The following is a 27,132-nucleotide window of genomic DNA, read 5'->3' as shown; positions in this document are numbered from 1 at the left end:
TTAGGGAAAAATCCAGAAATTAAGGATAAATCCCATGAAATTAGGGAAAAATCCAGAAAATAAGGGAAAAATTCCTGGAAATTAAGATAATTCCTGAATAAAAGGAAAAATTCATTGTAAATGTGTAGGTCGCTCCACACTTTACGGAAAAAACGAAACCCTGTAAGGGAACGAATAGACTTAACTTCTGCGAAACCTAATCAATGTTTCCCAAAAGTTGGGGGGCAAATTATAGGGATAAATAAATTATGATTGTATAATTAAATACTGCATTAATTGTACCAGCTGTGGGCTGCTAGGCCCAATAAAAAGATATATGATACTCAGACCAGAAAGGTTAAGCCTGATGGACCAGATCAGGCCTTATGGAATAAAAAAGGCCCAAAAGCCCTGATTATTAATTAATTTCGTAATTAATTAATAAGGGACAAATCAGATGTTGAAAAGAGTCCCGATAAGGATATAAATTCTTGGAGATTAGCCTCAAGGGGACCTAAAAGGATAAGGAATCAGTTTCCTACTACCTAGGACTCCAAAGTCCATTCTAATTATGAGACTTGCCCACCAAGTCTCCTATACCAAGTCCAATTCAAGGACTCCCAACATCTATATAAGGGGTCTCACCCCCACCAATCAGAACTACGTTTTTTGGCTTGATTCTCTAATTCACAGAGATACGTAGGCATCTCGTAAAGGCAGATTGAGTCACGAAACACGAGAGCAGCCATTAAAGGCCTTGAGCTCCCGAATCTTAGTAATAAATACAGCAAATAATAACCTTAGCTTTTTATCCATAACAGGGGGCTTCCTTATGGAATTAAATATGATCTCCAGATTGGACAACAATGAGTGCAATAATGGAACTCTTCCGGTAGCAGGGGAACCTGTGTTACAAAAATACCAACAAGTGTTCGACATACCAAGTAGACTTCCACCTAAACGAACCCAGGAGCACTGCATAGTACTGAAAGAAGGGGTTGACCCGGTAAACGTGCGTCCCTATCATTACCCACAGGTACAAGAGGACGAAATTGAGCATTTAATCAAGAATATGCTACTGGAAGGGATAATTCAGGTCTCAAACAGTCCATTCTCAAGCCCGGTGTTGTTGATTACAAATAAAAATGGCTCGTGGAGATTTTGTGTTGACTACCGGGCACTTAATAAGGTCACCATCCCGAATAAATTTCCTATTTCCATCATTGACGAGTTGTTAGACGAGCTCCATGGATCACGGGTTTACTCCAAAATTGATCTCAAATCCGGGTATCACCAAATTAGAATGAAGGCAAAGGATACACCAAAAACGGCATTTCCCATGAAGGACTCTACGAATTCTTGGTGATGTCATTCGGGTTAACCAATGCCCCTGCAACTTTTCAAGGAACAATGAATGAGACATTCAAGCCTTTACTTCGCAAGTGCGTGCTAGTATTTTTTGACAACATTTTAATTTATAGCCCGAGTGAGCAAGACCATTTTAATTTGAGCATGTGAAATTGGTGTTAGAAATTCTGCAGCAAAACTCCTTTTACGCGAATGGGAAGAAATGTAAATTTGGGAAGGATAAAATCGCGTATTTGGGGCATGTTATCTCTCATGAAGGCGTGGCGGTAGATAATGAAAAAATCCAAGCTATGTTGAGTTGGCATGTACCGGGCAGCCTTAAGGAGTTAAAGGGTTTTTTGGGACTTACCAGATAATATCGGAAGTTCATACAGGGTTACGCCAATATTGCCTTGCCATTGACAGAACAACTAAAGAAAGATAATTTCAGTTGGTGTACTGCTGCCACACAAGCCTTCGAAAATCTGAAAGCCGCAGTGGTGTCGACTCCGGTGTTATCAATACCGAACTTTTCGATCCCATTTACTGTTGAGGCTGATGCCTCGAGGTTTGGCATGGGGGCTGTCCTTATGCAAAAAAAACATCCCATAGCCTTCTTTAGTGAAGTCCTTGGTCCGAGAGCTCGAATGAGATCAATTTATGAAAAAAAACTCATGGCAATTGTTTTGGCGGTTAAAAAATGGAGACATTTTTTGTTGAGTCGGAAGTTTGAGATTTGCAACGACCGGCAAAGTTTGAAATTTTTAATGGAACAACGGGAGGTAGGTTCGGAGTATCAACGTTGAGAAAGCAAGCTTATGGGGTATAATTTTGATATTCGATATAAACCCGGGGTTGTAAATAGAGTCGCTGATGCTCTCCCTCGGGAATAGGGCTGAGCAAAACCCAACCGAAACCGAAAAACCGAACCGAACCGTGCTAATTCGGTTCGGTTCGGTCCTATTTTTTTCAGAAATTCGGTCTATTCGGTCTGGACCGAATAGACCGAAATAAAATTCGGTTCGGTTCTTTTAACAAATATTTCGGTCCGGACCGAATAGACCGAATAGACCAAATAATAAATGCTATATTTTCATATTATAAACATTTTACATATATCTTAAAAATTATAATCATAATTTTTAATTTTTAATTATATTCATGAACTATTAGAACTCTACATAGCACAATACTTTAATTATATTTTAAATTTTATAATTTATGATTTAATTTTTAATGCAATTTTCTTTTTGAAAAAAATTTCGGTCTATTCGGTCCAAAACCGGACCGAACCAAATTATTTCGGTTCGGTCCGGTCCATAATATAACTTCGGTCCGGTTCGGTCCAAGAAAAAATGACTATTCGGTTTTTCGGTCTATTCGGTTCGGTCCGGTTTTGGACCGAACCGACCGAATGCTCAGCCCTACTCGGGAATTTGTAGGCATGACGGAGTTGGGGACTGGTTTCGGTTTGTGGGTTAGAATGGGAGAAAATATAGCAACTCATTGAAGCTGACAAGCAGCTCAACCAGCTCCGAAAATGTATTGAAGCAGGGCAGACACCTCCACAAGGATATACCCTCGAACATGGGGTGCTACGATATAAGGGACGTATAGTGGTGCCTCAGAAATCAGTGCTGGTAGATTACCTGTTAAAAGAATACCATGACTCTCCCACGGGTGGCCATTCAGGCGAGTTTAAAACGTATCAAAGAATGGCCAGGAGTGGTTCTGGACTGGAATGCACATTACAATAGCGAAGTATGTACAAGCCTGTCAAGTTTGCCCCAAATTTTCCAACATAAAACATCTTCGCTTACACCGGCTGGATTATTGCAACCCCTCCCCATTACGAGTCGTGTGTGGGAAGATACTTCATTAGATTTCGTTGAAGGTTTGCCAAGATCCAAAGGGATCGATAGTATACAGTGTTAGTTGTCGTGGACAGATTAACGAAATATGGGCACTTTATTGGTCTTAAACATCCGTTTACCGCCCCATCTGTAGCTGAGATTTTTACAAAGGAAATTGTTCGATTACATGGCTACCCTTCCACCATAGTCTCAGATCGAGATAGAATTTTCATGAGTTTATTCTGGCGAGAGATATTCCGAGTTCGGGGCTCGTTGCTTCATTGCAGCACTGCCTATCATCCGCAATCGGACGGGCAACCTGAAGTGGTCAATAAGACATTGGAAAACTACCTTCGATGTTTCATCAATGGGCAACCAAAAAGCTGGGCAGACTGGCTCCATTGGGCAGAATACTGGTATAATACTGATGTGCATACATCTATTTAATACTCTCCGTTTCAAGCCTTGTATGGCAGCAGTGGGAACCTGGGAAGACAGCAGTGGCATCACTAGAGGAACAACTAATAGAGCGTGATGCACTATTAGATGATTTAAAAGGGCACCTCAGTAAAGCCCAGCAACGTATGAAGGTTCAAGAAGATGCTAAACGAAGGGAACTGGAGTTTTAAGCGGGGGAATTGGTGTTCTTAACTATATCCTTATCGACAGCGGTCTTAGCTCACCGAAGCCACAACAAACTTGCTCCACGCTATTATGGGCCATTTCTAGTGATTCAACGAATTGGACAAGTCGCATACAAATTAGAGCTTCCAGCATCGTCTAAAATACACAATGTGTTTCACATCTCACAACTTAAGAAATGTGTTGGTACAGTCCCAGCAACATCAACTATTCTTCCGCACTTGACTGCAGATTTGGTTATGGAAGGTGAACCTGAAATGGTCATAGGTGTGCGCCAGGGCCCAGGAAAAGAACAAGGAAGAGAGGTGTTGCTTAAGTGGAAAGACATGCCGCAATGGGAAGCCACCTGGGAGGATGTTGACTTGGTGCAGCAGAGGTTTCCTGCATTCCGCCTTGAGGACAAGGTTGAAGTTTGGGTCCGGGGTAATGCAATAAACCAACACCAGACCCCTGTGTTGTGGACTTATGCTAGAAAAGGGAGGAAGGGCAAAACTGTCCAACAAGATATGAGTAAGGGTAATTTAGGAAAAGAGCTACAGGAGCTGGAGTTATAGGAGCAAAGGGGGAGAAATTAGGTATCCAGACATTAGTATTGAGTATTACTTACTTGGGAGAGCTCCAACCTCTCGAGCGTTGGAAGGCGAGGTCTAGTAGAGTCGCTTGCAATTTGCTAGATCGAGTCATATTTGCTACTTATTAACTTAATAGAAGCATCTGTTCTCAGTATTCCTTGTTCGATTGAATTATTGTGCATTAATCAGATTTAGATTCATCCAGTCTATGGCAGAATGATTAGTAGTAACAAAGATGATCTATGTTACCCGGACTCGGGTATGGGTGTCAGACACGGGTTCGTATCCAAGTGTCGGACTCGGTAATATTCTGAAAAATTTACATGTTTTCTGCCTAAAATAAGTGTCCAAGTGTCTATATCCATGTCCGAGTGTCGAGTGTCCGACACGGGTAATCGAAGCAAGATGAAGAGTCCGGGTAACTAAGAAGATGATCCAAATTAAAAATTTCAAAAATAAACAGACTATGTAAGTTGGTCACAATTGTAGTAACCATTCAATACAGGCACTAAATTAGGCATTGTATCTATATATATATGTATATATATATATATAACCTTTTGTTAAATTTTAATATTCAAGTGATTGCTTTATGGCTTCCCTTCCATCACAAATAGAAATCATCTACTGCAAAATGTTTCATTTGGTCAATCACATGCAAGATGCCAAGACTATGCTCATTCATAAGTCCTGACTCTAATGTCAGTTGATAGCCCATAATACCCAATATTTAACTGTTCATACCTCTGAAAACATCTAGGATGTAACTATCTTAACTATTAGGTAGGAAGTTTCAAATTATAAACGGGATTGAAAATTACGACAACTGAAGCAAAATTGAGACAAACCGAATGATTGAGAAAGCCTGCAACAGGAACTAAGCACGTTTGAAATCTTTCATCAGGGAACACAACTTTCATGCTGTTAGAATACCACAGCTCACACGCCCATAAGAAGTGTTCCCATGTGTATAAGTCTGGAGGAAATATATCAGGATGATCATGGTAAAGTGCAGGAAATAACTCGTCATATTGAGAGCGCAAGTGCTGCGAAAATATAAATGCACAAATATATAAGATAGCGAATTGGTAATCCTTTGATTCAAGATAAGATAGTCAAAATTATCTAGGCTAAAGATAGTAATCCGTTCTTTTATCCTCTCCTCAAGATCATGAATGTCACAAGAATACAGTTGTTATAAAGTACTAAGAATAATAACCAAGTACAGTTTATGACCAAGGGAATCCACTTATTTTATATACATAGCGCTTCAAGCCACACAATTTTTTTGAGGCTTTGACCTTAGTTTTATAAAGAGAGGAGAATGATACTTTATCTAGGATTCCAGATCCACTCAGCCCTTGTTAAAATGTAAAATTTGCACACAGTAACCACACATAACACATACCTAGATCTGGAACATTAATTTTCTACCTTAAAGTATTGTTTAAATTTTGACAAGAACAAGGGGATTGAAAGAGTTGACTACCTCTTTAGCTTGCACTATTTCTTCTAGTAACAAGGTTCCATCTAACTCCAATAATGCATCAACTCCAAAGCTCAAGCCTGCAATTTAGAGTAGAATCACACTTTGCTTAATACAAGAAAGCCCTATTATTTCCTTTATTTTCAGGCTTTCCATCTTTTCACCTGATGCCAACGAAAACATAATAGAATAAGGAAAAAGATAGCACATGTTTCAGATAAGGTGTAGCCGTGTAGGCAGAAGCATCTATACAGAGTATTATAGAGTATGTGTTCAATTCTTTATCTTGTTACAGTTCCCTTGAATGGCTTTGAAGCATTTTGAAGGACGATAAAATAACAATAAAGTACATCATTAAAAATAATAACAAGATGCACGTATAAGGAAATTGACAACAAAATACCGACCTGTATTAAATACAGCAGGAAGTGCGTCAAAGTAGAATTTAAAATTTGAGTCACGGTTGTGCTTCTCCTTCATACTCCATAATAACAACATTGTTTCAGAGGTAATGCCTTCGAATTTTTCCAATATAGGAAACTGCAACCAGGAAAAAGGATTTATAACAAGGAATGGTCATTAAACTGTTGGAATAAAGATACTTGACATATTGATTGGATGCTTTAGGTTACATGATTCTTCTAGGATAAAGTGTACCATGTCTGATTTATGCACGGCCTCCTCCGAGATAATAACAGTAACAGGGATCTCCAAAGCAATGTCTCCTGCTTTTAGATTTTCTCTGGCTATTGCGCCCCTTCCAGCTCCTTCAACATCTATAAAGCAAATAATGTCATGGCAGTAAACATTAAAAATTAAAAAATTAGCAACTTTTCCCAACTTAACACATAATTTATCTGTAAAATTAGTTTGACGAGTTCACTGGTGAGACAACAATGTTATCACAATGAAAAACTTACAAGCAATGTCCAGCTTTGTTTGAACACCTGCACCTTCACCCCATTGTAATAAACAAGTCTCCTTATCACAGCTAACATTTTGTGCAAGTACAGTATCCTGTCTAATTTTATTCCCCAACGCATTGATCTTGTCAAGGATCATCTCGCGTAAATCTTGCAGTACATCTACCCGCAAGTGTTTAGCACTCAAGATAGAATTATCAATAAGCAACAGGACTGAGTGTAGAGCTTCCAGCTCATTCCTGGGGTTGTTAAACTTCACCAGTTGAATGACATCAGTTGCATCAAAGTAAAGGTCTACCTGTAGCAACATGCATCAGCTTTTAGTATTCCAAGTAGCCAGCTCCAATAAATTTTGAAGCGATTTACAGCAACAACTATAACGACAAATTAAAAATGTTGAGAGTCTAAAAGGCTGTCAGGTTAGAAACAAACATACCTCATTAAAGGTCATGATTCTTGCCTTTTGAAGCAATTGATCCAATACGGAATTCAACACGACAGCAGTATAAGGGGCTTTGAGATGTATGCATTCATCGGGACTAATACCCAGAAGTTGAAGTAGTTTCTGTAGAATGAATTATAATAAGGAAAGAGCAACTGGATATACACTTAATACGAAGGAATGTAGGGGGACTTGTAAACCTTCTTTTTGTGAAATAGGGGATCATTTTCGGATAACTTAAGAAGTAAAGAATGTCCGTCATCGTGATTAGTAGTCACATACTGCTGCTGCTGCTGCATATAAATCATCAGCATTTTCAGTCTAATGGCTCAAACTTGAATAAGGCTTGAGAGGGGGGGCTAGAGCCTAGGTTGAAATTAATTTTAAATTAATTGCTGAAATTGGATTTCGCTGTCAACGCAGTTGAGCCAAAGCTAGGTTTAAAACCAGTCCCCTCCCCTTCTCCGGGACCTCTTTTGAAGGCTTTTTCCAGTAAATATTATAGCCTCATATTTAGACCCGGCAATTCGTTTCGTTTCGTTTCGTCAGTGTCGAATATTTTTGTGTTTCGTGTACTCGAAGGCTAAATACAAAACCGACATGTTTAGCGTTCGTGTACCTTCGTTCATGTACTTTCGTTTCATGTCTTTTCGTGTCGTAGATTTCGTGTTAATTGAATATTAATATATATTAAATATAATATTAATATAAATTAAAATATAAAATTTTTAGGTAAAAAAATTATAAAATATATGAAAAATATATATTTAGATCTCATATATATACAATATAATGAAATCAAATAATATTTTAAAAATAAATATGCATACATTTATTATAATTCTACATATATTCATAAAAAATATTAAAATTTAATTATAATATTTATTTATATCGTATACTTCGTGTCGTGTATTTGAAAGTTAAATACAAAACCGACACTAAATCTCGACCGTGTACTTTCGTGTTCGTGTACTTTCGTGTCGTGTATTAAAAATTCAAACATAAACACTAAATTTTCGTATCGTTTCGTGTCGTGTAAGTCGTGTCGTGTCCAAAATTGTCGTGTCTACTCATATTCCCTGGTATATACTCCCCGGTTCTCAAATTAGTTTCCCAGCAAATTGAGTCATTTTAATTGGGTGGTGGTGAGTGCAAGTCCAACATGTGCCTTGTATGATGTCCTAAATCAAAATTTAGGATATTTGACAAGGAAGGTAGTTCCAACAGTGTCCATGATATCTTATATCACTAGAATAACCTCTTTTACCTTATTTTTAAGTCACTTCTTTTCTCATAGCCCTAATGAAAGTAAACTTTTAAGAATAAAATATTAAAGTTGAAGTAAGATAAATATGTCCTAAGTTACTAGGACATAATATTTTATACTATATTTAAGGCTTCAACTAAAACATTTTTGGACTTGCTCTAAATACAGTAAAAATTATTAGTAATTACTATTATGTCCCTCACCTCTAACTTTAAATATTAATCCTGTAATCTTGCAAGCATTAAATAGGCCGATAAACATGACACATGTTTTGCTTTTTTTAATATTTACTACTAATTTTGTAATCTTTTATTAACCAAAACTAATCAAATTGCACTAATTTGTTAACTGAAATTGTCTTATTGACTAGTATTTTTGATAAAATAATAATTTAATGTAATAAAATTATTTGAAAAAATATGGAAATACTATTAGTGAAATAAAAAATATTTATATTTGACTCAAATCATAATAATTATTGTAAAATAAAAAGTGAGCATATAAAACTAAGGTCACAAAATTTAGTAAACTATGTTTGTAATCGGAATAAAATAATAGAAAAATTGCTTATAGAAAGTAAAAATATATATTTAAAAGAGGAATGAGGTAAAAAAAGATTGAACTGCCTTGAGTAGATAAAAACAAAACATTTTATATGAGTTTTGATTTTTGCACGTATTTTAATATTTTTTGATTGAATAATTAAAAATAGTATTGGTATTTTTTTGTAAATAAAATAGGCAATATGTATATAATTTAATTTATAAAATATTATTTAAAAATTAATTTTTTAACTAATCACTCAAAGTATATTAAAATATTAATATATGTACAAAAGTGAAAATGTCTTGTAAAAAATAAAATCAAAAAAGTACTTACAAATATAGGGCGACGTGTATGTGAAATTGGGAATTGATAATTTATTCATGACCATATATGTATTTAATGTAAGATAAGGGATATAATAGTAATTACTTATTACTACACGGATAAATTTTTTACTGCATTTAGCAATCATGTTTTAATTACCGTCAAAACACAATTTTGCTAAAAATGTCATTCTCACATGATTTTTGTTAAAAATATATATTTTATTGTATTTATTAAGAATTGAAACCTCAACAATCTACTCAAACATTTCATATTATTACCACTATGCTACATAACTTCTTGATTTTATTTTAAAATTCTTATTAAATAAGCCGCATCTTCTCTTTTTATCAATTTTTTTGTTATTTTAATTTTTTAGTAAATAAAATGTTGATTTTATTATTTATATGACTTCTTTTTATTTAGTTTTTTTAATTTTATTATAAAATTTTAAAATTCCTTATATATATATATATATTAAAAGAGGACAAGGGAAATAGGTGTGCTTTTGTATCTACTAAATATCGAACCTCAAACTTCCTACTCAAACACTACATAACTTCTTTATTTTAGTTTAAAATTCTTATTAAATAACCCTCATCCTCTTTCTAAATTTTTTTATTATTTTAATTTTTGAATAAATAAAATGTTGGTTTATATTATTTATGTGCCTCCTTTTTATTTAGTTTTTGTAGTTTATTATAAAACTTTAAAACTCTTTTCTATATATTAAAAGAGAACTATGGGTAAATTGAGCTATTTTAATGGATGTCAAATTATAATTTTGCCCTTTATGTTGAAAAATTATAAAATTTTCATTCCCGCACTATTTTTGTAAAAAATATGTATGTTGTTAATTTTTGAGTAAATAAAATGTTGGTTTATATTATTATGTGACTCCCTTTTTTTTTGCTAACTTACGTGACTCCTTCTTATTTAGTTTTTGTAGTTTGTTAGGAAATGAATAACATAAAGAGGGGGTAACATAAAGAGGGGGTGAATGTGTTTTACAGTTTTTAAACTTTTCTTGAATCTTTCATGGTTGAACAAAGTAAATTAAATCTTGTAGTGAAAGAGTGTTCATGCAGAAATTAAACTTGCAAAAATAAAGAACACAGATCTTCAAAACTCACTTAATTTTATATTAAAATTAAGAATGTTTTGCTACAAAATTTCTAGGCTCTTTGTTGATAAAGAGCTTAGCTTCTTCTTAAGAGTGTTACAAGATTTTCTATCTGAATTGTTACAACTACAAAAGACCAGTGTTAACTTTATAACTCAGTTAACTACAAGTTTACACAGTGTACAATAAGACATGCTAATAACCTTTACTAAACTATCACTTGTCATTTCCATATTAGGAAAAGTGAATCTTCTATTTCTAGCTTAACATATCTTTAGCATCCTGTGATTATCTTGATCTTCCTTTGCCAGTTAATCTTCACCATTGATCTTGCACATCCTTCAAGCTGCTTTTTGTAGACTTGTCAATCCAGCTGGTTGGATTATTTGTTGATTGTATATCTTGGATATTGAACTGGTCTGCATTTTGTACTTTGAGAATTTACCTTGAGATCTCCATTTGGTCTATAGAGAACTTAACATCTCGATAAGTATATTGGCTTATCGAGATCTCTAATACTCCATAGTGAATTTGACTTATAGAGGTCTCTGAGTTCTCGAATGAGACTTTGGCTTGTCGAGATCTCTCAGCTTCATGTCTTTACTTTGACTTGTCGATAACTTAGAGTTCTCTAGTGAATTTTGACTTATCGATATCTCTGAGTACTCTAGTGGACTTTGACTTATCGATAACTCAGAGTTCTCTAATGAATGTAAACTTGTCGATAACTCTGAGTTCTCTAGTGAAGAAATGACTTGTCGATATCTCCAAAGCTCATGTCTTCAATTGACTTGTCGATATCTCTCTGGGTTCTCTAGTAGCTTTTGATAAGTGGCATTTTATACCACTTATAACGTCTTAAAATAGCTTCAATTGGTGTCTTGAAATCGAGTATTTTGTGTATTTGATGCGTTTTTCTAGTGTTTGTGCATTTCAGGGTATTAGTTGCATTTCGGGGGAGTAATCATCAAGAATAAGTCTTGGCATGTGTTCAGCATTGCGAGAGTAAAGAAAGGGGCAGATTACAGCGAAGAAACGGAGCAAACTTAGGAAAATTCCAGTAGGGTCCTGAGCGCCCGCTCAGCTATGCTGAGCGGCCGCGCAGAAAGCTGAGCGCCCGCTCAGCTATGCTGAGCGGCCGCGCAGGGTCGGGAAATTTGATAATTTATTTTAGACTTCTACTTCTGTTTGGCTTCCAACTTCTATATAATCTGAGTTTTATGGGACTATTATATAAGTAGATTTAGAGACGTTTTCACGAGGTTGAATCGTGGTATTAAGCAAGGAGAAAAGGAGACAAGCAAGAAGACCGTGTTAGCACACCGCAACGAAGAGGAAGCATATTTTCTTGTGATTCTTATTTCGTTGTAACGTTGGATGCTAGTTTTCTTTGCTTTGACCCTATTACTCTTGTGACGTACTCTGGTTTAATATAATTAGTTTAGTTATTATTCTCTTGTATTTGTTTATCATGTTTTCATATGAACCCATGATGACGATAAGTGCTATCATGGGCTAATCGTGATCATGGGGTCGTAACGGATTTACTATGGAATTCTTTAGTTAGTTGTTTAATACCTTAGTGTGTGATGATTGTATGATATCTAGTATTGGTTGTGCGTATTCGTCTTATGTGCGTCGCGAACATATAAGATAGGGTGTTAATCTCTTGTGAAGCGACAGTGGATCTCGAGATTTAGAACTTGCCATGCTAGCATAGGTTCATGTATGATGTGCATGATTAGTGGGTAACTCTAACCGTTTTATTCGCCCTGTGTAATCAAAAGGAATAACTTGTGCTTCAATCGTTATGTTGTCAATTTCTGTAGACATATAGGAACTCAACATAATTGATGCCTATTCAATTTCTATCTTAATTGTGGATGCTTGGTAGAATGGTATTAGTACAATGAAAGTTGGCTTTTATCAGTTTCGTGTTATTCGATTAATATCATCGATGTTGCATGCTAAGGGTAATAACAATAACTATTGAAGGAAGTAGTAATGAAGTTGTGATCTCATGAGTGTTTTAATATTGTTAATTCGAAGTGTTAATTAAGTGGTTAATTAAGTACTTAATTGTAGTTAATATTTAGTCAACAATTTTAATTGTTAGTGTCTTAACATTGAGAAGTAATCATACATTGGTGAGTGAGTATAACTGAACAGTAATTAGTCTGAGTCTCTGTGGGAACGAACTAGAAAGTATTCTATATTACTTGCGAACGCGTATACTTGCGTGTATTATTAGCGCGTGTTTTCGCACTAACAAGTTTTTGGCGCCGCTGCCAGGGACTCGGCGTATTTGTTTAGTTTATGTACTTACCATCATTGGTCGTTAGGACTCAGTGATTAAGACGTAATTGTTACTTATTGTTTCTGGTTGTGTTTCAGGTACTTTAGCGAGCTTTTATGCAAACTCGTTCTCGTACTCACAAGAGGACTTTAGATACAGCTGAGGAGACAGATGAAGTTCTTGATATTCCAGAGAAGATAGATTTTGAAGATTCGGATTCAGGAAGTGAGCAGAAAGAACCAAGTAATCATGGGTGATTGTATTGTTCAGGCCGATCCCGCCCTTATGGATATTTCTCGGCCTAAAATTGATGACATTCAGTCGAGCATTCTTCATCCGGCTATTCAAGCTAACACCTTGAAATCAAGCCGGGCACTATTCAGATGGTGCAGAATTCTGTTTCTTTTGGAGGTGCTGCGACTGAAGACCCCAACATGCACATAAGGAATTTTGTCGAGATCTGCAGTACTTTCAAGTATAATGGCGTGACTGATGAGGTTATCAAGCTGAGGCTTTTCCCATTCTCACTGAGGGACAAAGCTAAGGACTGGTTACATTCTGAACCAGCTGGGTCCATCACTACTTGGCAAGATCTTGTGCAAAAGTTTCTGGTGAAGTTTTATCCGATGGCAAAGACTGCTGCTATGAGGAGTGCTCTTACTCAGTTTGCGCAGCAACCTACAGAATCTATGTGCGAAGCTTGGGAACGATACAAGGAAATGTTGAGAAAGTGTCCACATCATGGAATGCCCAATTGGATTGTGATCACTGGTTTCTATAATGGTTTGGGGGCCCAATCTCGGCCCATGCTCGATGCAGCAGCTGGAGGCGCCTTGTGGGCCAAAAGCTATACTGAGGCTTATAATCTTATCGAGACTATGGCTGCAAATGAGCACCAAAACCCAACTCAGAGGATGATGCCTGGGAAGGTAGCAGGTATTCTGGAAGTCGATGCAGCCACCGCTATTGCAGCGCAGCTCCAAGCGCTGTCGATGAAGGTTGATTCTCTAGCTACATATGGAGTTAATCAAATAGCTATGGTCTGTGAGCTTTTTGCAGGTTATCATGCTATGGATCAGTGTTCTCTTTTCAACGAATCTGTTCAGTATGTGAACAATTATCAGCGACAACAGCAGCCTGTGCCGGCTACTTATCATCCTAACAACAGAAATCATCCAAATTTCAGCTGGGGTAATAATCAGAATGCTATTCAGCCACCATATCAGCAAGGTGTGAGTAAACAGTTTAATCCACCTGGATTCTAGCAACCACAGCAGTATGCTCAAAGGCAATCATATCCTCAACAGGGAAGTGCAGCTGCACCTACTAGTGCTGATTTTGAGGAACTTAAGTTGTTATGCAAGAGTCAGGCGGTTTCTATCAAGACCTTGGAAAATCAAATCGGTCAAATAGCCAATGCAGTGCTCAATCGTCAACCTGGAACACTTCCCAGTGACACGGAAGTACCAGGCAGGAAGGAAGCTAAAGAGCAAGTCAAGGCTATTACCTTAAGGTCTGGGAAAGTTGTCGATGCTGAAAAGGCAAAAGAAGGAGAAGCTGAAGTTAGAGATGAAGAAGCTAAGCAAAAGGAGAAAGCGGTGGAACCAAGGAAGACTACTGTTGAACACACTCTGCCTGAGGGTAATATAGGGGAGAAACAGCTCTATCCTCCACCACCTTTCCCTAAGAGATTGCAGCAACAAAAGCTGGATAAGCAGTTCAGTAAGTTTCTGGAGGTGTTCAAGAAACTTCACATCAATATACCTTTCGCTGAGGCTCTGGAGCAAATGCCTAGTTATGCGAAGTTTATGAAGAGTATTCTTTCAAGGAAGGTGAAACTGGATGACCTTGAGACCGTTGCTCTAACGGAAGAATGCAGCACTGTTCTGCAGCAAAAGTTACCTCCAAAGCTTAAAGATCCAGGTAGCTTCACCATTCCTTGCACCATTGGCAAGTTGTCGTTTGACAAGTGCCTTTGTGATTTGGGAGCAAGCATCAATCTGATGCCGTTGTCGATCTTTAAAAAGTTGGATTTGCCTGATCCAAAACCCACCTACATGTCTCTACAACTGGCTGATCGCTCTATTACTTAACCAAGGGGCATAGTGGAGGATGTGCTAGTCAAGGTGGACAAGCTCTTTTTTCCTGCAGACTTTGTTATTCTGGATTTCGAGGAAGATAAGAAGATTCCCATAATCTTGGGAAGACCTTTCTTGGCCACTGGCCGTAACTTGATAGATGTGCAAAAAGGTGAACTTACTATGCGGGTGCAGGATCAGGATGTGACCTTCAATGTATTCAAAGCAATGAAATTCCCTACAGAAGATGAGGAGTGCTTAAAAGTGGATGTGATTGATTCTGCGATTACTTCAGAACTCGATCATATGCTAATGTCTGATGCATTAGAAAAGGCCTTAGTGGGGGATTTTAACAGCGATGATGAAGATGGCAACGAGCAATTACAATATCTGAATGCTTCTCCCTGGAGGCGAAAGCTGGACATGCCGTTTGAATCTCTTGGTACTTCTGACCTCAAGAATGCTAAAGGAAAGCTCAAACCATCAATTGAGGAAGTACCTACCTTGGAGCTCAAGCCATTACCTGAACACTTGAGGTATGCTTTTTTAGGTGATGCATCTACTTTACCTGTCATTATTGCATCTGACCTTTCAGGTAGTGAGGAAGACAAGCTCTTAAGGATTTTGAGAGAATTCAAATCGGCTATTGGATGGACCATAGCAGACATCAAAGGGATCAGCCCTTCATATTGTATGCATAAGATTCTGCTAGAGGAGGGTAGTAAGCCAACTGTTGAGCAGCAGCGCAGATTTAATCCTATCATGAAGGAGGTGGTGAAGAAAGAAATTCTGAAATGGCTGGATGCAGGCATCATTTATCCTATTTCTGACAGTTCTTGGGTGAGCCCCGTACAATGTGTACCTAAGAAAGGAGGTATCACTGTGGTAGCAAATGAGAAGAATGAGCTCATCCCCACGAGAACAGTTACAGGATGGAGAGTCTGCATGGATTACAGAAAGCTGAACAAAGCCACGAGGAAGGATCACTTCCCTCTTCCATTTATTGATCAGATGCTTGACAGGTTGGCTGGTCATGAGTATTATTGTCTTCTGGATGGCTACTCAGGGTATAATCAGATTTGTATTGCACCAGAGGATCAAGAAAAGACTACCTTCACTTGTCCATTTGGCATGTTTGCTTTTCGCAGAGTTTCGTTTGGTTTATGTGGCGCACCGGCCACTTTTCAGAGATGTATGATGGCTATATTCTCTGACATGATTGGAAATAATGTCGAGGTGTTCATGGACGATTTCTCCGTCTTTGGACATTCGTATGATGAATGTTTGAATAATCTTCGTGCCGTGCTCAAAAGATGTGTGGAAACTAATTTGGTGCTCAATTGGGAGAAATGTCATTTTATGGTGCGTGAAGGCATTATTCTTGGGCATAAGGTCTCTAGCAAGGGTCTTGAGGTGGATAAAGCCAAGGTGGGAGTCATTGAAAATCTTCCACCACCTATTTCTGTGAAAGGAATCCGTAGTTTTCTTGGTCATGCGGGTTTCTATCGGCGGTTCATCAAGGACTTTTCAAAGATATCTAAGCCATTGTGCAACTTGCTTGAGAAAGATGTGCCTTTCAAATTTGATGATGAATGTTTGACGGCATTCGAGACTCTCAAGAAGAGTTTAATCACTGCACCAGTTATTACAGCACCGGATTGGACAGAGCCGTTTGAGATGATGTGTGATGCGAGTGATTATGCGGTAGGTGCAGTTCTTGGGCAGCGCAAGAATAATCTCTTTCATGTGGTCTACTATGCTAGTAAGACCTTAAATGGGGCCCAAATGAACTACACCACTACTGAGAAGGAGCTCTTGGCTATAGTCTTTGGTTTCAAGAAATTTCGATCTTATCTGTTTGGGACAAAAGTGACAGTATTCACTGATCATGCGGCCATTCGCTATTTGGTTGCCAAGAAGGATTCGAAGCCAAGACTCATTCATTGGGTGCTCTTACTTCAGGAATTTGAGTTAGAGATCAAGGATCGAAAAGATACTGAGAATCAAGTAGCTGACCATCTCTCTAGATTGGAGAATCCCGAGTCTAATTCATAAGATAAGACATTGATCAACGAATCTTTTCCGGATGAGCAGTTGTTCGCAGTTCAAATATGTTGTTTCTCTCTGTTTCTTTGCTATATCTAGCTGTTATCTCTCTCATATAACCAGAAAATACCAAAAACAGTTGCAAAACTAGTTCAGGAACCATCAATTCCGGACATATTGCATAACAAATCTCTTTACACCACTTGTACCATTAACCCTGAAGGAAAACTCAGTTTCTTTATTATCAAAATACTTTGGGGAATGTGTTCTGAGGTAGATTATTCCTATCAATCCAACTATGGCAAGTAAAGATCCCCTGAATTCAGCACTGATCTCCTCGGATATGTACATGTCAGGTACCTTTTTTTCACTTCTCATGACCATTACATCTACAAGACAAACACAACCACCATCAAAAATAGTTGTCTTTGTACCTTGATAGGGTGCAACAATTCAAGCCCACCAAGACTTTGAGGTTTTGCGACAATCTTTGGACATACAAACTTTGATGCGTACAAACCGCCCCAAGCTTGATTGTGGCCTGTAAAATCTTTATATAATTATTTAAATTTATTAATGTAACTGTAACAGAGAATTGAAAAGAAGTACGAGATATCCTATATAGTTGCAAAACTTCTTTTCGTCTCTTTACCCATGAGCAAACTAGCAAAGTCTACTAAGTTCAGTTGTGATTTATGGATATAGAAAGAGTACACAAGTTAATACAATGTTCACCAGTTCAAAAATAAGCATTGTTGATATTATAAAACATTGATCACAAATGAAACAGCTTAATTATGCTAATTGGTTTTCATCAGAGTCCGTGGGATATAAACTTTGTAGCACAAATAAATTTGGATAATATAAATCTTCACCCTTAAATGCGCCTCTCCCAACCTAAAATTGAACTGGTAGTTTTCATGTAGTAGTTGTTAATGTTTTCCAGTTGCCTTTGTCCAGAATACAATATATTCAGAGTTGACTTGAGCTTCACTATGCCTTGAAAATCCTCCAAACCTTCGACTTCCTCTTCTCCACACAGGTCCTTCCCATTCACAATCACCATAGGAAACCTCACGTTGTCATTACCCACCAGCTCTTGAAGCTCTGTCAGATACTTTGGCTCTTTTGAACAGTTTCTCTCTTCAAATACAACATTTCCACCCATCAGAATCGTCTTCACCAACCCGTTAGCGCCTAGACCATTGTTATCAGTACTAGTTGTGTAAAGAATCACCTTGTCGTTAGTTGGACCATGTCTCAAAATGGATGATGAAGAACTGCCTTGTTAAACTGTACTTGTTGGTGTTGGGAGGCGGCATTCTGGGAACTTGGCAGCCAATTTTTCTTGAAACAATTTTACAGTGTTTTGGATGAATGAGCTTTGTAACCTGAACGTGATAAAATAACCAAAGAGACATATTAATATTGATACTCTGGCACATACTTATACGTTTATTGAATATATCAACATCAGCTGAGAAATAAGAAGCATTCATATGATCAAGAAATAGAAAAGGAAACCTCTGTGCATATATTGCGCATCACAGAATAATGTACGTTAGATACATTGCATATCATAGATAATTTGCATATTATAGAACAACGTACTAGATGTTTCACACTCGTATAGGAAACTAAAAGAAGTAACGGTAAACAAAACACAAAATCATCGAAAAATAAGGTAGGAAAATTTACCCCTCTACGTGGTCACCAAAAATATTACCAGCTTCAACCAGAGCGTCTCTCCATTTTTCCACTTTGTGGTTGTGCTTCACCCTATGCTTTTCAAGCGCCATGCCATAATTTCCGAGCTGGTATCTGATATCTCGAATTTCAACCTCATAAAATATGGGCATTAAAAAATATCTGGAATTCTTCTTGCGTTCAAGAATGAGGACAAGTTCATCAAGCCACCATGTAGAATATGTTATCAATCTTGTACGATAAAGACATTATTATATATATATATATATATTGAATATATAACTAATTCACAAGAACATTGCTAATTCTTAAATCACATAAGCATATAAGAATTAACAATTAAATTAAGAGAAGAGTTTGAGAAAACAAACAGAGATTGGATTTAATCTCGAGTCCAGAAAACTGTTTCCTTAAAGCAGTTTCGCCCCGCACCATCCGTGTTTAGCGACCTGCTTCCCAGGATAAAACGAGATACTAGTATAATCGATAGATCGAATATACTCTCAGCGAACTTGAACTGAGCCCGATAACTATCACCGAAATATTGGAAAAATTTAAGACTAAAGAGACCGAGAATGAAAGAGATGACTCTTATTTCCTCGACTTAATAAAACTGGTGCCCTAAGACTCTATTTATAAAGAGAGGCTTGAAAGGACTTTTTTTTCTTTTCGATGTGGTACATGGTATTTATAAGAAAAACTGAGGAATAGGTTTGCGCTACTCTCGATGTGGTACAAAACCACTTTTTCATATTAAACGGTAAAACTTTGGAACATCAGTTCTCATTCACCTTTTACTCATTTTGAGCGTGTTAATATGCATCGGAATCCCCTCGAAGAGGAGAATACGTTCCAATAAATACACACCACTAACACATAATGTGTCTCACTCATATAGAGTCTCAAAATGATTCACAACTTAGTCTAAAATACTAAGTTTGTCCAACAATCCCCCATAAATGAGATTGATGGTCCAGTAGCACGCACCACATAGACAGAAAGACGCGGAGCTTGACTTGGTGATAGTTCCGGCGGTCAGATATAGCATACGATAGGTAGAGAATGCTCCTTGAACCTTCGCTCGAATAAGTATATCGACTTTACTAGTAGACAGTATGACGCGATGTCCTTGAACTGTTCGACCGTTTGTGTAAACGATGACATACTCATCACTGTATCTTTCCTGACTCATTAAGTTCTCATGATTATATCCATTTTGGTCCTGGAACATCGTCCTGGTTCTGCAAGAGTTTCTAAAGAATTGTGCCTCGCAATTCTCCTTTGAAGCGGCCATACTTCTCTCTTACATAGGTGATCTTTATCTTATAGAGTAACCCGCGTTTACTCAACCGAATATTATGTATTCAAACTTGAAATCCTTGTATTCGTCAAAGATCATTAAAAGCATAAAACTTAACCTCGTACCTTACGGGTCTCACTGTTTCATCATCATAGAAATAGGCCAGGAGTTACCCCCACAGTGATTTGGTCATCATGATTTAGTTGTCCCATTGAACCAAGTTCTTGGGATCTCCAGTCAGCAAGGTTGGGTGTCCACCATGACGCCGTTAAGCAATAGGCAAGGCTCATTCCTCTCGATGATTTGACAACTATCTCTCGGTCTAACTAGATTCCCTTGGCTTAAACAGATTCGCTCAGTTTAACCATCTGGTTAGTGGATCCAAACATTATCATTTGACTTTACATAGTCAATCATGATAATTCTCGTTGAGAATAGTTGTTTAATGGTATTATGTCCTCATCATAGATGTGAGACATACCATTTCATACACAATAATGTGATCTCCCAATTTTCATATTGATTACACGATATATGCATATTGAAGACACATTTTCCTTGTCATTTAGGAATATCCTTACAAAGTGGCTACTCAGCCTTTTAACTGCATTTATTTTATGTACCCGACTCGTATTCCATCATGAATCGAGCTAAGTTTAGGATTTCCATGACACGACTGCTAAGTGTGAAATGTATTCTCGAATGACTTTTAAGTTCTTAAAGTCAAATATCTAATTTACATACTATATTCACATAGTGCAATTAGATATCTTTCGTATTGCAGTCCAAGCTCACGAGCACATATCATACACCTTAAATCTCATTGCAATCACTTCCAAGTGACCAATTTCCATTGTACTCGTGCATCTACCCAGTTTACCAACTGTGTAGCCTATGTCTAATTTTGTACAATTTTAAAAAGTACAACAGACTTGCAATCCTTCTTGAGAGATCCTTGTTCATCAACGCTTGGATAAATATAAATCCATTCCAGCTATGACAACTTTAGCTTCGTTGATCTCTTCAAAATTCACATCACCAACATGTGACATGTATCGTCTAAAACTTTTAAAGTCACGAAGATTGTAATCTTCAAATCAAAACTTTTCAATCTCATCAAGATTTTCAGAAATGACCCTCTTGTCATTACTTCTCGTAATGATCAGATCACTCACATGCAATCAATTATGACTTGCATATCATGTCTAAATAACACATGCACACTTGTCAATTCTCTGATTTTGAATCAGTTTGACATCTCATATTGACATATTTCACATTTATGAAATAACTTTACTAGTTATTACTTAAGGCTTCACTTGTTATTGATATTACCAGCTTTTAGCGTCCCAAAAACCAGCAATTTCAGTTTGCATCATTACCGAGTTTAAGCGTCCTTAAACTGGCAATCCTTATTCACATAGCAACCAATTTTGAGCGTCCTCAAAATGGCAACCATGTCATTTATTTGAAGTCATTGCTTATCATAGCAATATCAAATTTAATATGCCATTATTTCGTGTCAATGTTGTTTCACTCAACATGATCACCGAAAATACAGATTTTCTACTCTTGCTTTATCTAGAGCAACCCTCGGGTTCACGTAAATAGATATTTCTCCAAATATCTATTTAGAAAGACCATCTCAATGTTCATTGATGCACTTTTAAATTTCACAATACGATAATTTTAGTATCATCTTAATGAACCTTATTCTCAAAACTCGAGAATATTTCATAAATTATATAAGGTCATCACTTTCGACTGTAATATTTTAGTATCAGTCTGACCTTATACTTCCTTCAGACCCAGATATATTTTCCCAACAAGATTCTGTCAAACGAAACCACTCTCTCTATTTCTTAACATCTTTTCCCCCACAAAGGACATAGAGAGAACATGCACAATCCATTTTCTAGTACATGTGCTAGAAAATCTTGATTTATTGACTCTCAGTAATAGTCAAATTTTCTCTTGATATATTCACTTATCAAGAAATTATACGAGAAGCGCATTGCTTCTATTAAATTTACGAGTTCACCTTCAAGCAAATTATCAAGACATTCGGGACTAGCAATTATCCAAGTCTTTTGCTCTCTGCAGGTTCATCCTCACATTCATCCAATAACTCGTAAGTTCATTTAGATGACTTTTAATTACAGATCTACTGGGATCTACTAGCTTATCGCATAAGCATTCCTAAACTCTGTAATAGTATTCTTACGAATCTCAAAAATTAGATTCATATATCGGATATTATTAGACTCAACCATTGTCTATGTATCCATCCAAAATATCTCAATTGATTTTGGATCTCATGCTACCAACAGAGGTATTGGTATCAAGTTTCGAGATACCCCCACATTTCAATTATTTTCAAGAATGTTTCATTACATTCCACTATTCATAGAAAATTCAATAATTTTCTATTTTAGATACCCCCACAATTTTAATATTTTACAGAATGTCAGAAAACATTCTAAAACTAATAGGAAATTTAATTATTTCCTTCTGTGGTATCATGTTTAAGGAACGATTAGCCCTTCGTAACTAATATCCTCAAATTCAGTGATAGTCTGAGCTGATCATAATCGTTTTGCATCTCTCTCAGAGCGCAACTCAAGCCTGCATCTACTCCATTTATTTAATGCGAGTAAGGTGCAACGACCTCATGAATATTCACGTTGCAAACTGAATTTGCCCGGTGATTATTCATCATCAAATTTATTCACTACCATCTTAATTATCTGTATTAAGTTGGATTTACCCTTGAGTTTATAGAGCACACATCTCTCTATTTAGCTTCAATATTGACTCGACTATGAGTACGAGTGATAAATGTTTTACTATCAAACCAGACAGTAAACACGTATCGTGTCACTACCTCTCATCTGAGCAGGTTTTACGTCATTCATTAAAACCTATAAGATTTTAATATCATGTTTAAATAACTTCCCGTGGTTCTTATCATTAAAAATTCAATTACCGAATTTCTCTAAAATATTTACATGGTTCACACGAACCTACATTTCTGGCTCACCTACCGGTACAACCATAAAAGGCCCAAGGAAGAAAATAAATCTTCAATAACCCCACATTCAGTGATCCTTGATCAACTGATGCGTTAGGGTTAACAACTTTTCGGATTCTCTCCGAAGTTCAGCATAACTACTGATATCAATATCTGTCGTATTAAGTATCATATGGATCACTATAATAGGCTCGTGTGTCACTGCCGCAGCAGACCGACACCAACACGTAAAATTACTATTTAATTGGAGGAAAAATCCAACCAGAAAAATATAATTTATGTGCCGACCCATAACCTGTACTCCAGGCCCATTAGGTTTTTTAATGTGGAGAATCCTGAACCATTGTAAATCTGGTTCACTTCAGCTGCACAACTCGTCACATTATTTAACAACAAACATGTTACTGCATTCTATCCAATATTACAAGTTTGTGATATAACTCCATTATTAAATATTAAACAATAATAATTGATGCCTTATCATCACTCAACAATGATTAAAAAATTAATCACCAAATAATCAAGTTCCATCATGAAGGGTCACATTTATGTAGCCATATCATTTAATTGCATAGCAATATCATGTTATGAACTTGCAAACACGCATGTAAACTATAGCATATACGATTCTTGTATCAGTGTACTAATAATTCCGAAATCAATTCAGAATTAAGAAACTCTAGCTCATATATATTATCAATCACCATGTTAACAAAACATAATAAGCTATCCATTAATAGCGAAACATGGACGAATTATAAATTTGGGTTTAATCTACCAATTTATAATGATCAACCCGAGAGAGATGTCAACCAAATATGTCCACTTGAATATAAGTTGATCATAAATCAATAACCATTAAAGCATCAATAGCCTTATAAGAAACCAATTATCCAACAACTTTGTGCTTACTTTTGCCTCGTACCTGTTATGCTTAAACAAAGCACCACTTAAAATCAAATTTATATTAATTTCAAGCACATGGCAACAAGTGATCAAAGAAATTAACACACTAAATTTAATTTAATTAATGAGGCAAATAATGGCCACTCATTTACCCATAAATAAATCCAATTTAAACAATCAAATTGACTTTTGCGTCTACTCACAAGAAAGTATGAAAATTGAAGAAAATTGCTTTAAGATTGTTATCAATCTTGTACGATAAAGACATTATTATATATATATATATTGAATATATAACTAATTCACAAGAACATTGCTAATTCTTAAATCACATAAGCATATAAGAATTAACAATTAAATTAAGAGAAGAGTTTGAGAAAACAAACAGAGATTGGATTTAATCTCGAGTCCAGAAAACTGTCTCCTTAAAGCAGTTTCGCCCCGCACCATCCTTGTTTAGCGACCTGCTTCCCAGGATAAAACGAGATACTAGTATAATCGATAGATCGAATATACTCTCAGCGAACTTGAACTGAGCCCGAGAACTATCACCGGAATATTGGAAAAATTTAAGACTAGAGAGACCGAGAATGAAAGAGACGACTCTTATTTTCTCGACTTAATAAAACTGGTGCCCTAAGACTCTATTTATAAAGAGAGGCTTGAAAGGACTTGTTTTTCTTTTCGATGTGGTACATGGTATTTATAAGAAAAACTGAGGAATAGGTTTGTGCTACTCTCGATGTGGTACAAAACCACTTTTTCATATTAAAAGGTAAAACTTTGGAACATCAGTTATCATTCACCTTTTACTCATTTTGAGCGTGTTAATATGCATCGGAATCCCCTCGAAGAGGAGAATACGTTCCAATAAATACACATCACTAACACATAATGTGTCTCACTCATATAGAGTCTCAAAATGATTCACAACTTAGTCTAAAATACTAAGTTTGTCCAACAGAATACGCATAATTCTGGGAGAATACAACTATGGCGCTCATAGAATTTCGGATCCCCTCTCTAATTGTCAAATCTACTTCATCTCCAATATTTATGTCATTTTTGTCCATGAAAGCTACAAATCCTCGGGCTTTCAAAGCCTCGTACAAGAAGCATGTAAAGTTGTTGCGAGTTTCCCCTTTGAAGCTTAAGAAGACATGACAAAATGAGTCTTCTTTAGCCATGGAGAATTAGCTTTTCTGAATCAGATAGTTAGACTGGAGAAAAAAATTAAGTAGTCAAAATGCAGATGGAATACTTCAAGTTCAAAACAAGTGCTTTATTACAAAAGATGTTCTGATATATATACCAATAATTGGTTAAAAATATGTCAACAAACCTAAAGAATGGAGTGAATTGGTCAAAGAAATTATTAATACATGATAAAAATAAATACAAGGCTAGGTTGGAATGTTGGATGTAGCTTCCACGAAGTCAATCAACCATGGCAAGTCAAGTATTCTAGGGCTCTGCACACAAGGTTATACAAATGCACGTTCTCGGCTTATATATCTTAATGGTATGATCAATAATAAAAAAATTCTAAGTAAGGTTGATAAGAATTCTTACAAAATATCATTGATGCTGTTTAAGTCGGTCAAACAGTGACAGGAAAGCCAACTTCCCTCAGAAATAAATCTCATTAAAATTTGGAACAAGCTTAGAGAGGATAATTTTACATAGAACATTTAAAATTGAATTGTCAGCCTTTAAAGAAAACCAAGAATTTTAAATCATAGATAATAAGTTGTTATACAGTATTCGAGCTTGCTCAAGTAGCACTGCATCTGCAGCATCAGAAAACAAGCTGCTAGAAAGGAACTTGGCTGATCTCTTTGGCTCCTTTGCTTTTTATCTTGTTTAGATGTCTCTAGTCCCAAACACTCCATCAATATTCCAACAACTTTACATAATATTAGGGAATAGCAGAAGGAGTGAATATTTACAGTGGGGGCATCATGTACTTAAGTGACTATATTACGTGTCGAAATTCAACTTTTTTTATCATTTTCATTGAAATTTCAATTTTTTTAATATTGAAGTGCTAAAATTAGTATTTCATCTATTTAATCTCCAATTTATGATCATATAATTATAAATTAAATTAAATATGACTCAAATTATGAAAGATTTGCTAACATTACGGGGGCACTTAACATTTTTCTGGTGGGGACATTTTATAAAATATACATATTTATACCTTAAAATTTTAATAAAAAATGGCTAATTTTTTATTCTTTTATGTGAGAGCACGTGTTCCCGTTGTCCAGTACAATATGCGACCTCTTGTCCCAACCTAAAATTGAACTAGTAGTTCTCATATAATCATTTATACTCTCTAGTTGCCTTTGTCCAGCATACAATATATTCAGAGTTGACTTGAGCTTCACTATGTCTTGAAAATCCTCTAAACCTTCAACTTCTTCTTCTCCGCACAAGTCCTTCCCATTCACAATCACCATGGGAAGCCTCATCTTGTCATTACCCACCAGCTCTTGCAGCTCTGTCAGATACTTTGGCTCTTTTGAACAGTTTCTCTCTTCATATACAACATTTCCACTCATCAGAATAGTCTTTACCAGCCCATTCAAATACAACATTTCCACTCATCAGAATAGTCTTTACCAGCCCATTTGCGCCTAGGCCATTTTTAACACTAGTTGTGTAAAGAATCACCTCGTCATTAAATGACCCCTGTCGAGAGAAGGACGATGAAGAACTGCTTGGTAAACCTGAACTTTTTGACATTGGATGACAGTGTTTTGGATAAAAGTGCTCTGTAACCTGGAAGTGAAATCCTGATATGTTGAGAAGTGTGTATATGATTTGTAAATGAAGAAGAAACAGGGAATTAAAACTTGAAGTAAATATTATGTATAACAGAACATATTAGATATTTAGATCACTTATATAAGAAAGCTATTAATATAGAACACAGTATTATTTAGCATTAAACATAATAGCATTGCGAAAGAAGTAAGAAAAGTTACCTCTTTACATGGTCTCCCAAAATACTACCAGCTTCTACCAAAGCTTCTCTCCACTTGTCTATCTTGTGGCTATACTTCGCCCTATGCTTTTCGAGGGCCGGACCATAATTCCCGAGCTGGTGTTTTATATCTCGGATTTCAACCTCGTAGAAGATTAGTATGATAAATTGTCTGGAGTTTTTCTTGCGCTCAAGGATGAGAACCAGTTCATCGAGGTACCATGTACAATAAGCATAATTTTGGGAGAAAATAACTATGACACTCATAG

The 27,132-nt window shown here is 36.4% G+C and overlaps 1 protein-coding gene and 1 non-coding gene across 2 annotated transcripts; both read right to left on the bottom strand.

The window, feature by feature from the left end:
• Positions 1-4,974: 4,974 nt before the first annotated feature.
• Positions 4,975-7,638, bottom strand: LOC141701727 (uncharacterized). Its single transcript, XM_074505365.1, has 7 exons — positions 7,445-7,638; positions 7,239-7,367; positions 6,800-7,100; positions 6,537-6,655; positions 6,287-6,419; positions 5,883-5,959; positions 4,975-5,439 (listed from the first exon to the last, which is right to left on the bottom strand). The coding sequence occupies exons 1-7, from the start codon at positions 7,556-7,558 to the stop codon at positions 5,173-5,175; spliced, it is 1,140 nt and encodes a 379-aa protein (XP_074361466.1). The 5' UTR covers positions 7,559-7,638; the 3' UTR covers positions 4,975-5,172.
• A 5,806-nt stretch (positions 7,639-13,444) lies between these two features.
• LOC141701730 (small nucleolar RNA R71) lies at positions 13,445-13,551 on the bottom strand. The gene has a single exon (XR_012566881.1). It is a non-coding gene; the product is annotated as a small nucleolar RNA R71 (small nucleolar RNA).
• Positions 13,552-27,132: the final 13,581 nt, after the last annotated feature.

Source organism: Apium graveolens, unplaced genomic scaffold (genome assembly GCF_009905375.1).
Source record: "Apium graveolens cultivar Ventura unplaced genomic scaffold, ASM990537v1 ctg4308, whole genome shotgun sequence".
In the NCBI taxonomy this organism is placed as follows: Eukaryota; Viridiplantae; Streptophyta; class Magnoliopsida; order Apiales; family Apiaceae; genus Apium; species Apium graveolens.
This window is presented reverse-complemented; position numbering and strand designations above follow the sequence as displayed.

Bases quoted from the DNA above. Each gene is read 5' to 3' on its own strand.
- LOC141701727 (XM_074505365.1), bottom strand. From the start codon at position 7,558: ATGCTGATGATTTATATGCAGCAGCAGCAGCAGTATGTGACTACTAAT. The intron at 6,420-6,536 runs GTACACTTTATC...TCCTGGTTGCAG, and splicing joins CCGTGCATAAATCAGACATG to TTTCCTATATTGGAAAAATT. The intron at 5,440-5,882 runs GTAGTCAACTCT...ATATTTTCGCAG, and splicing joins AAATAGTGCAAGCTAAAGAG to CACTTGCGCTCTCAATATGA.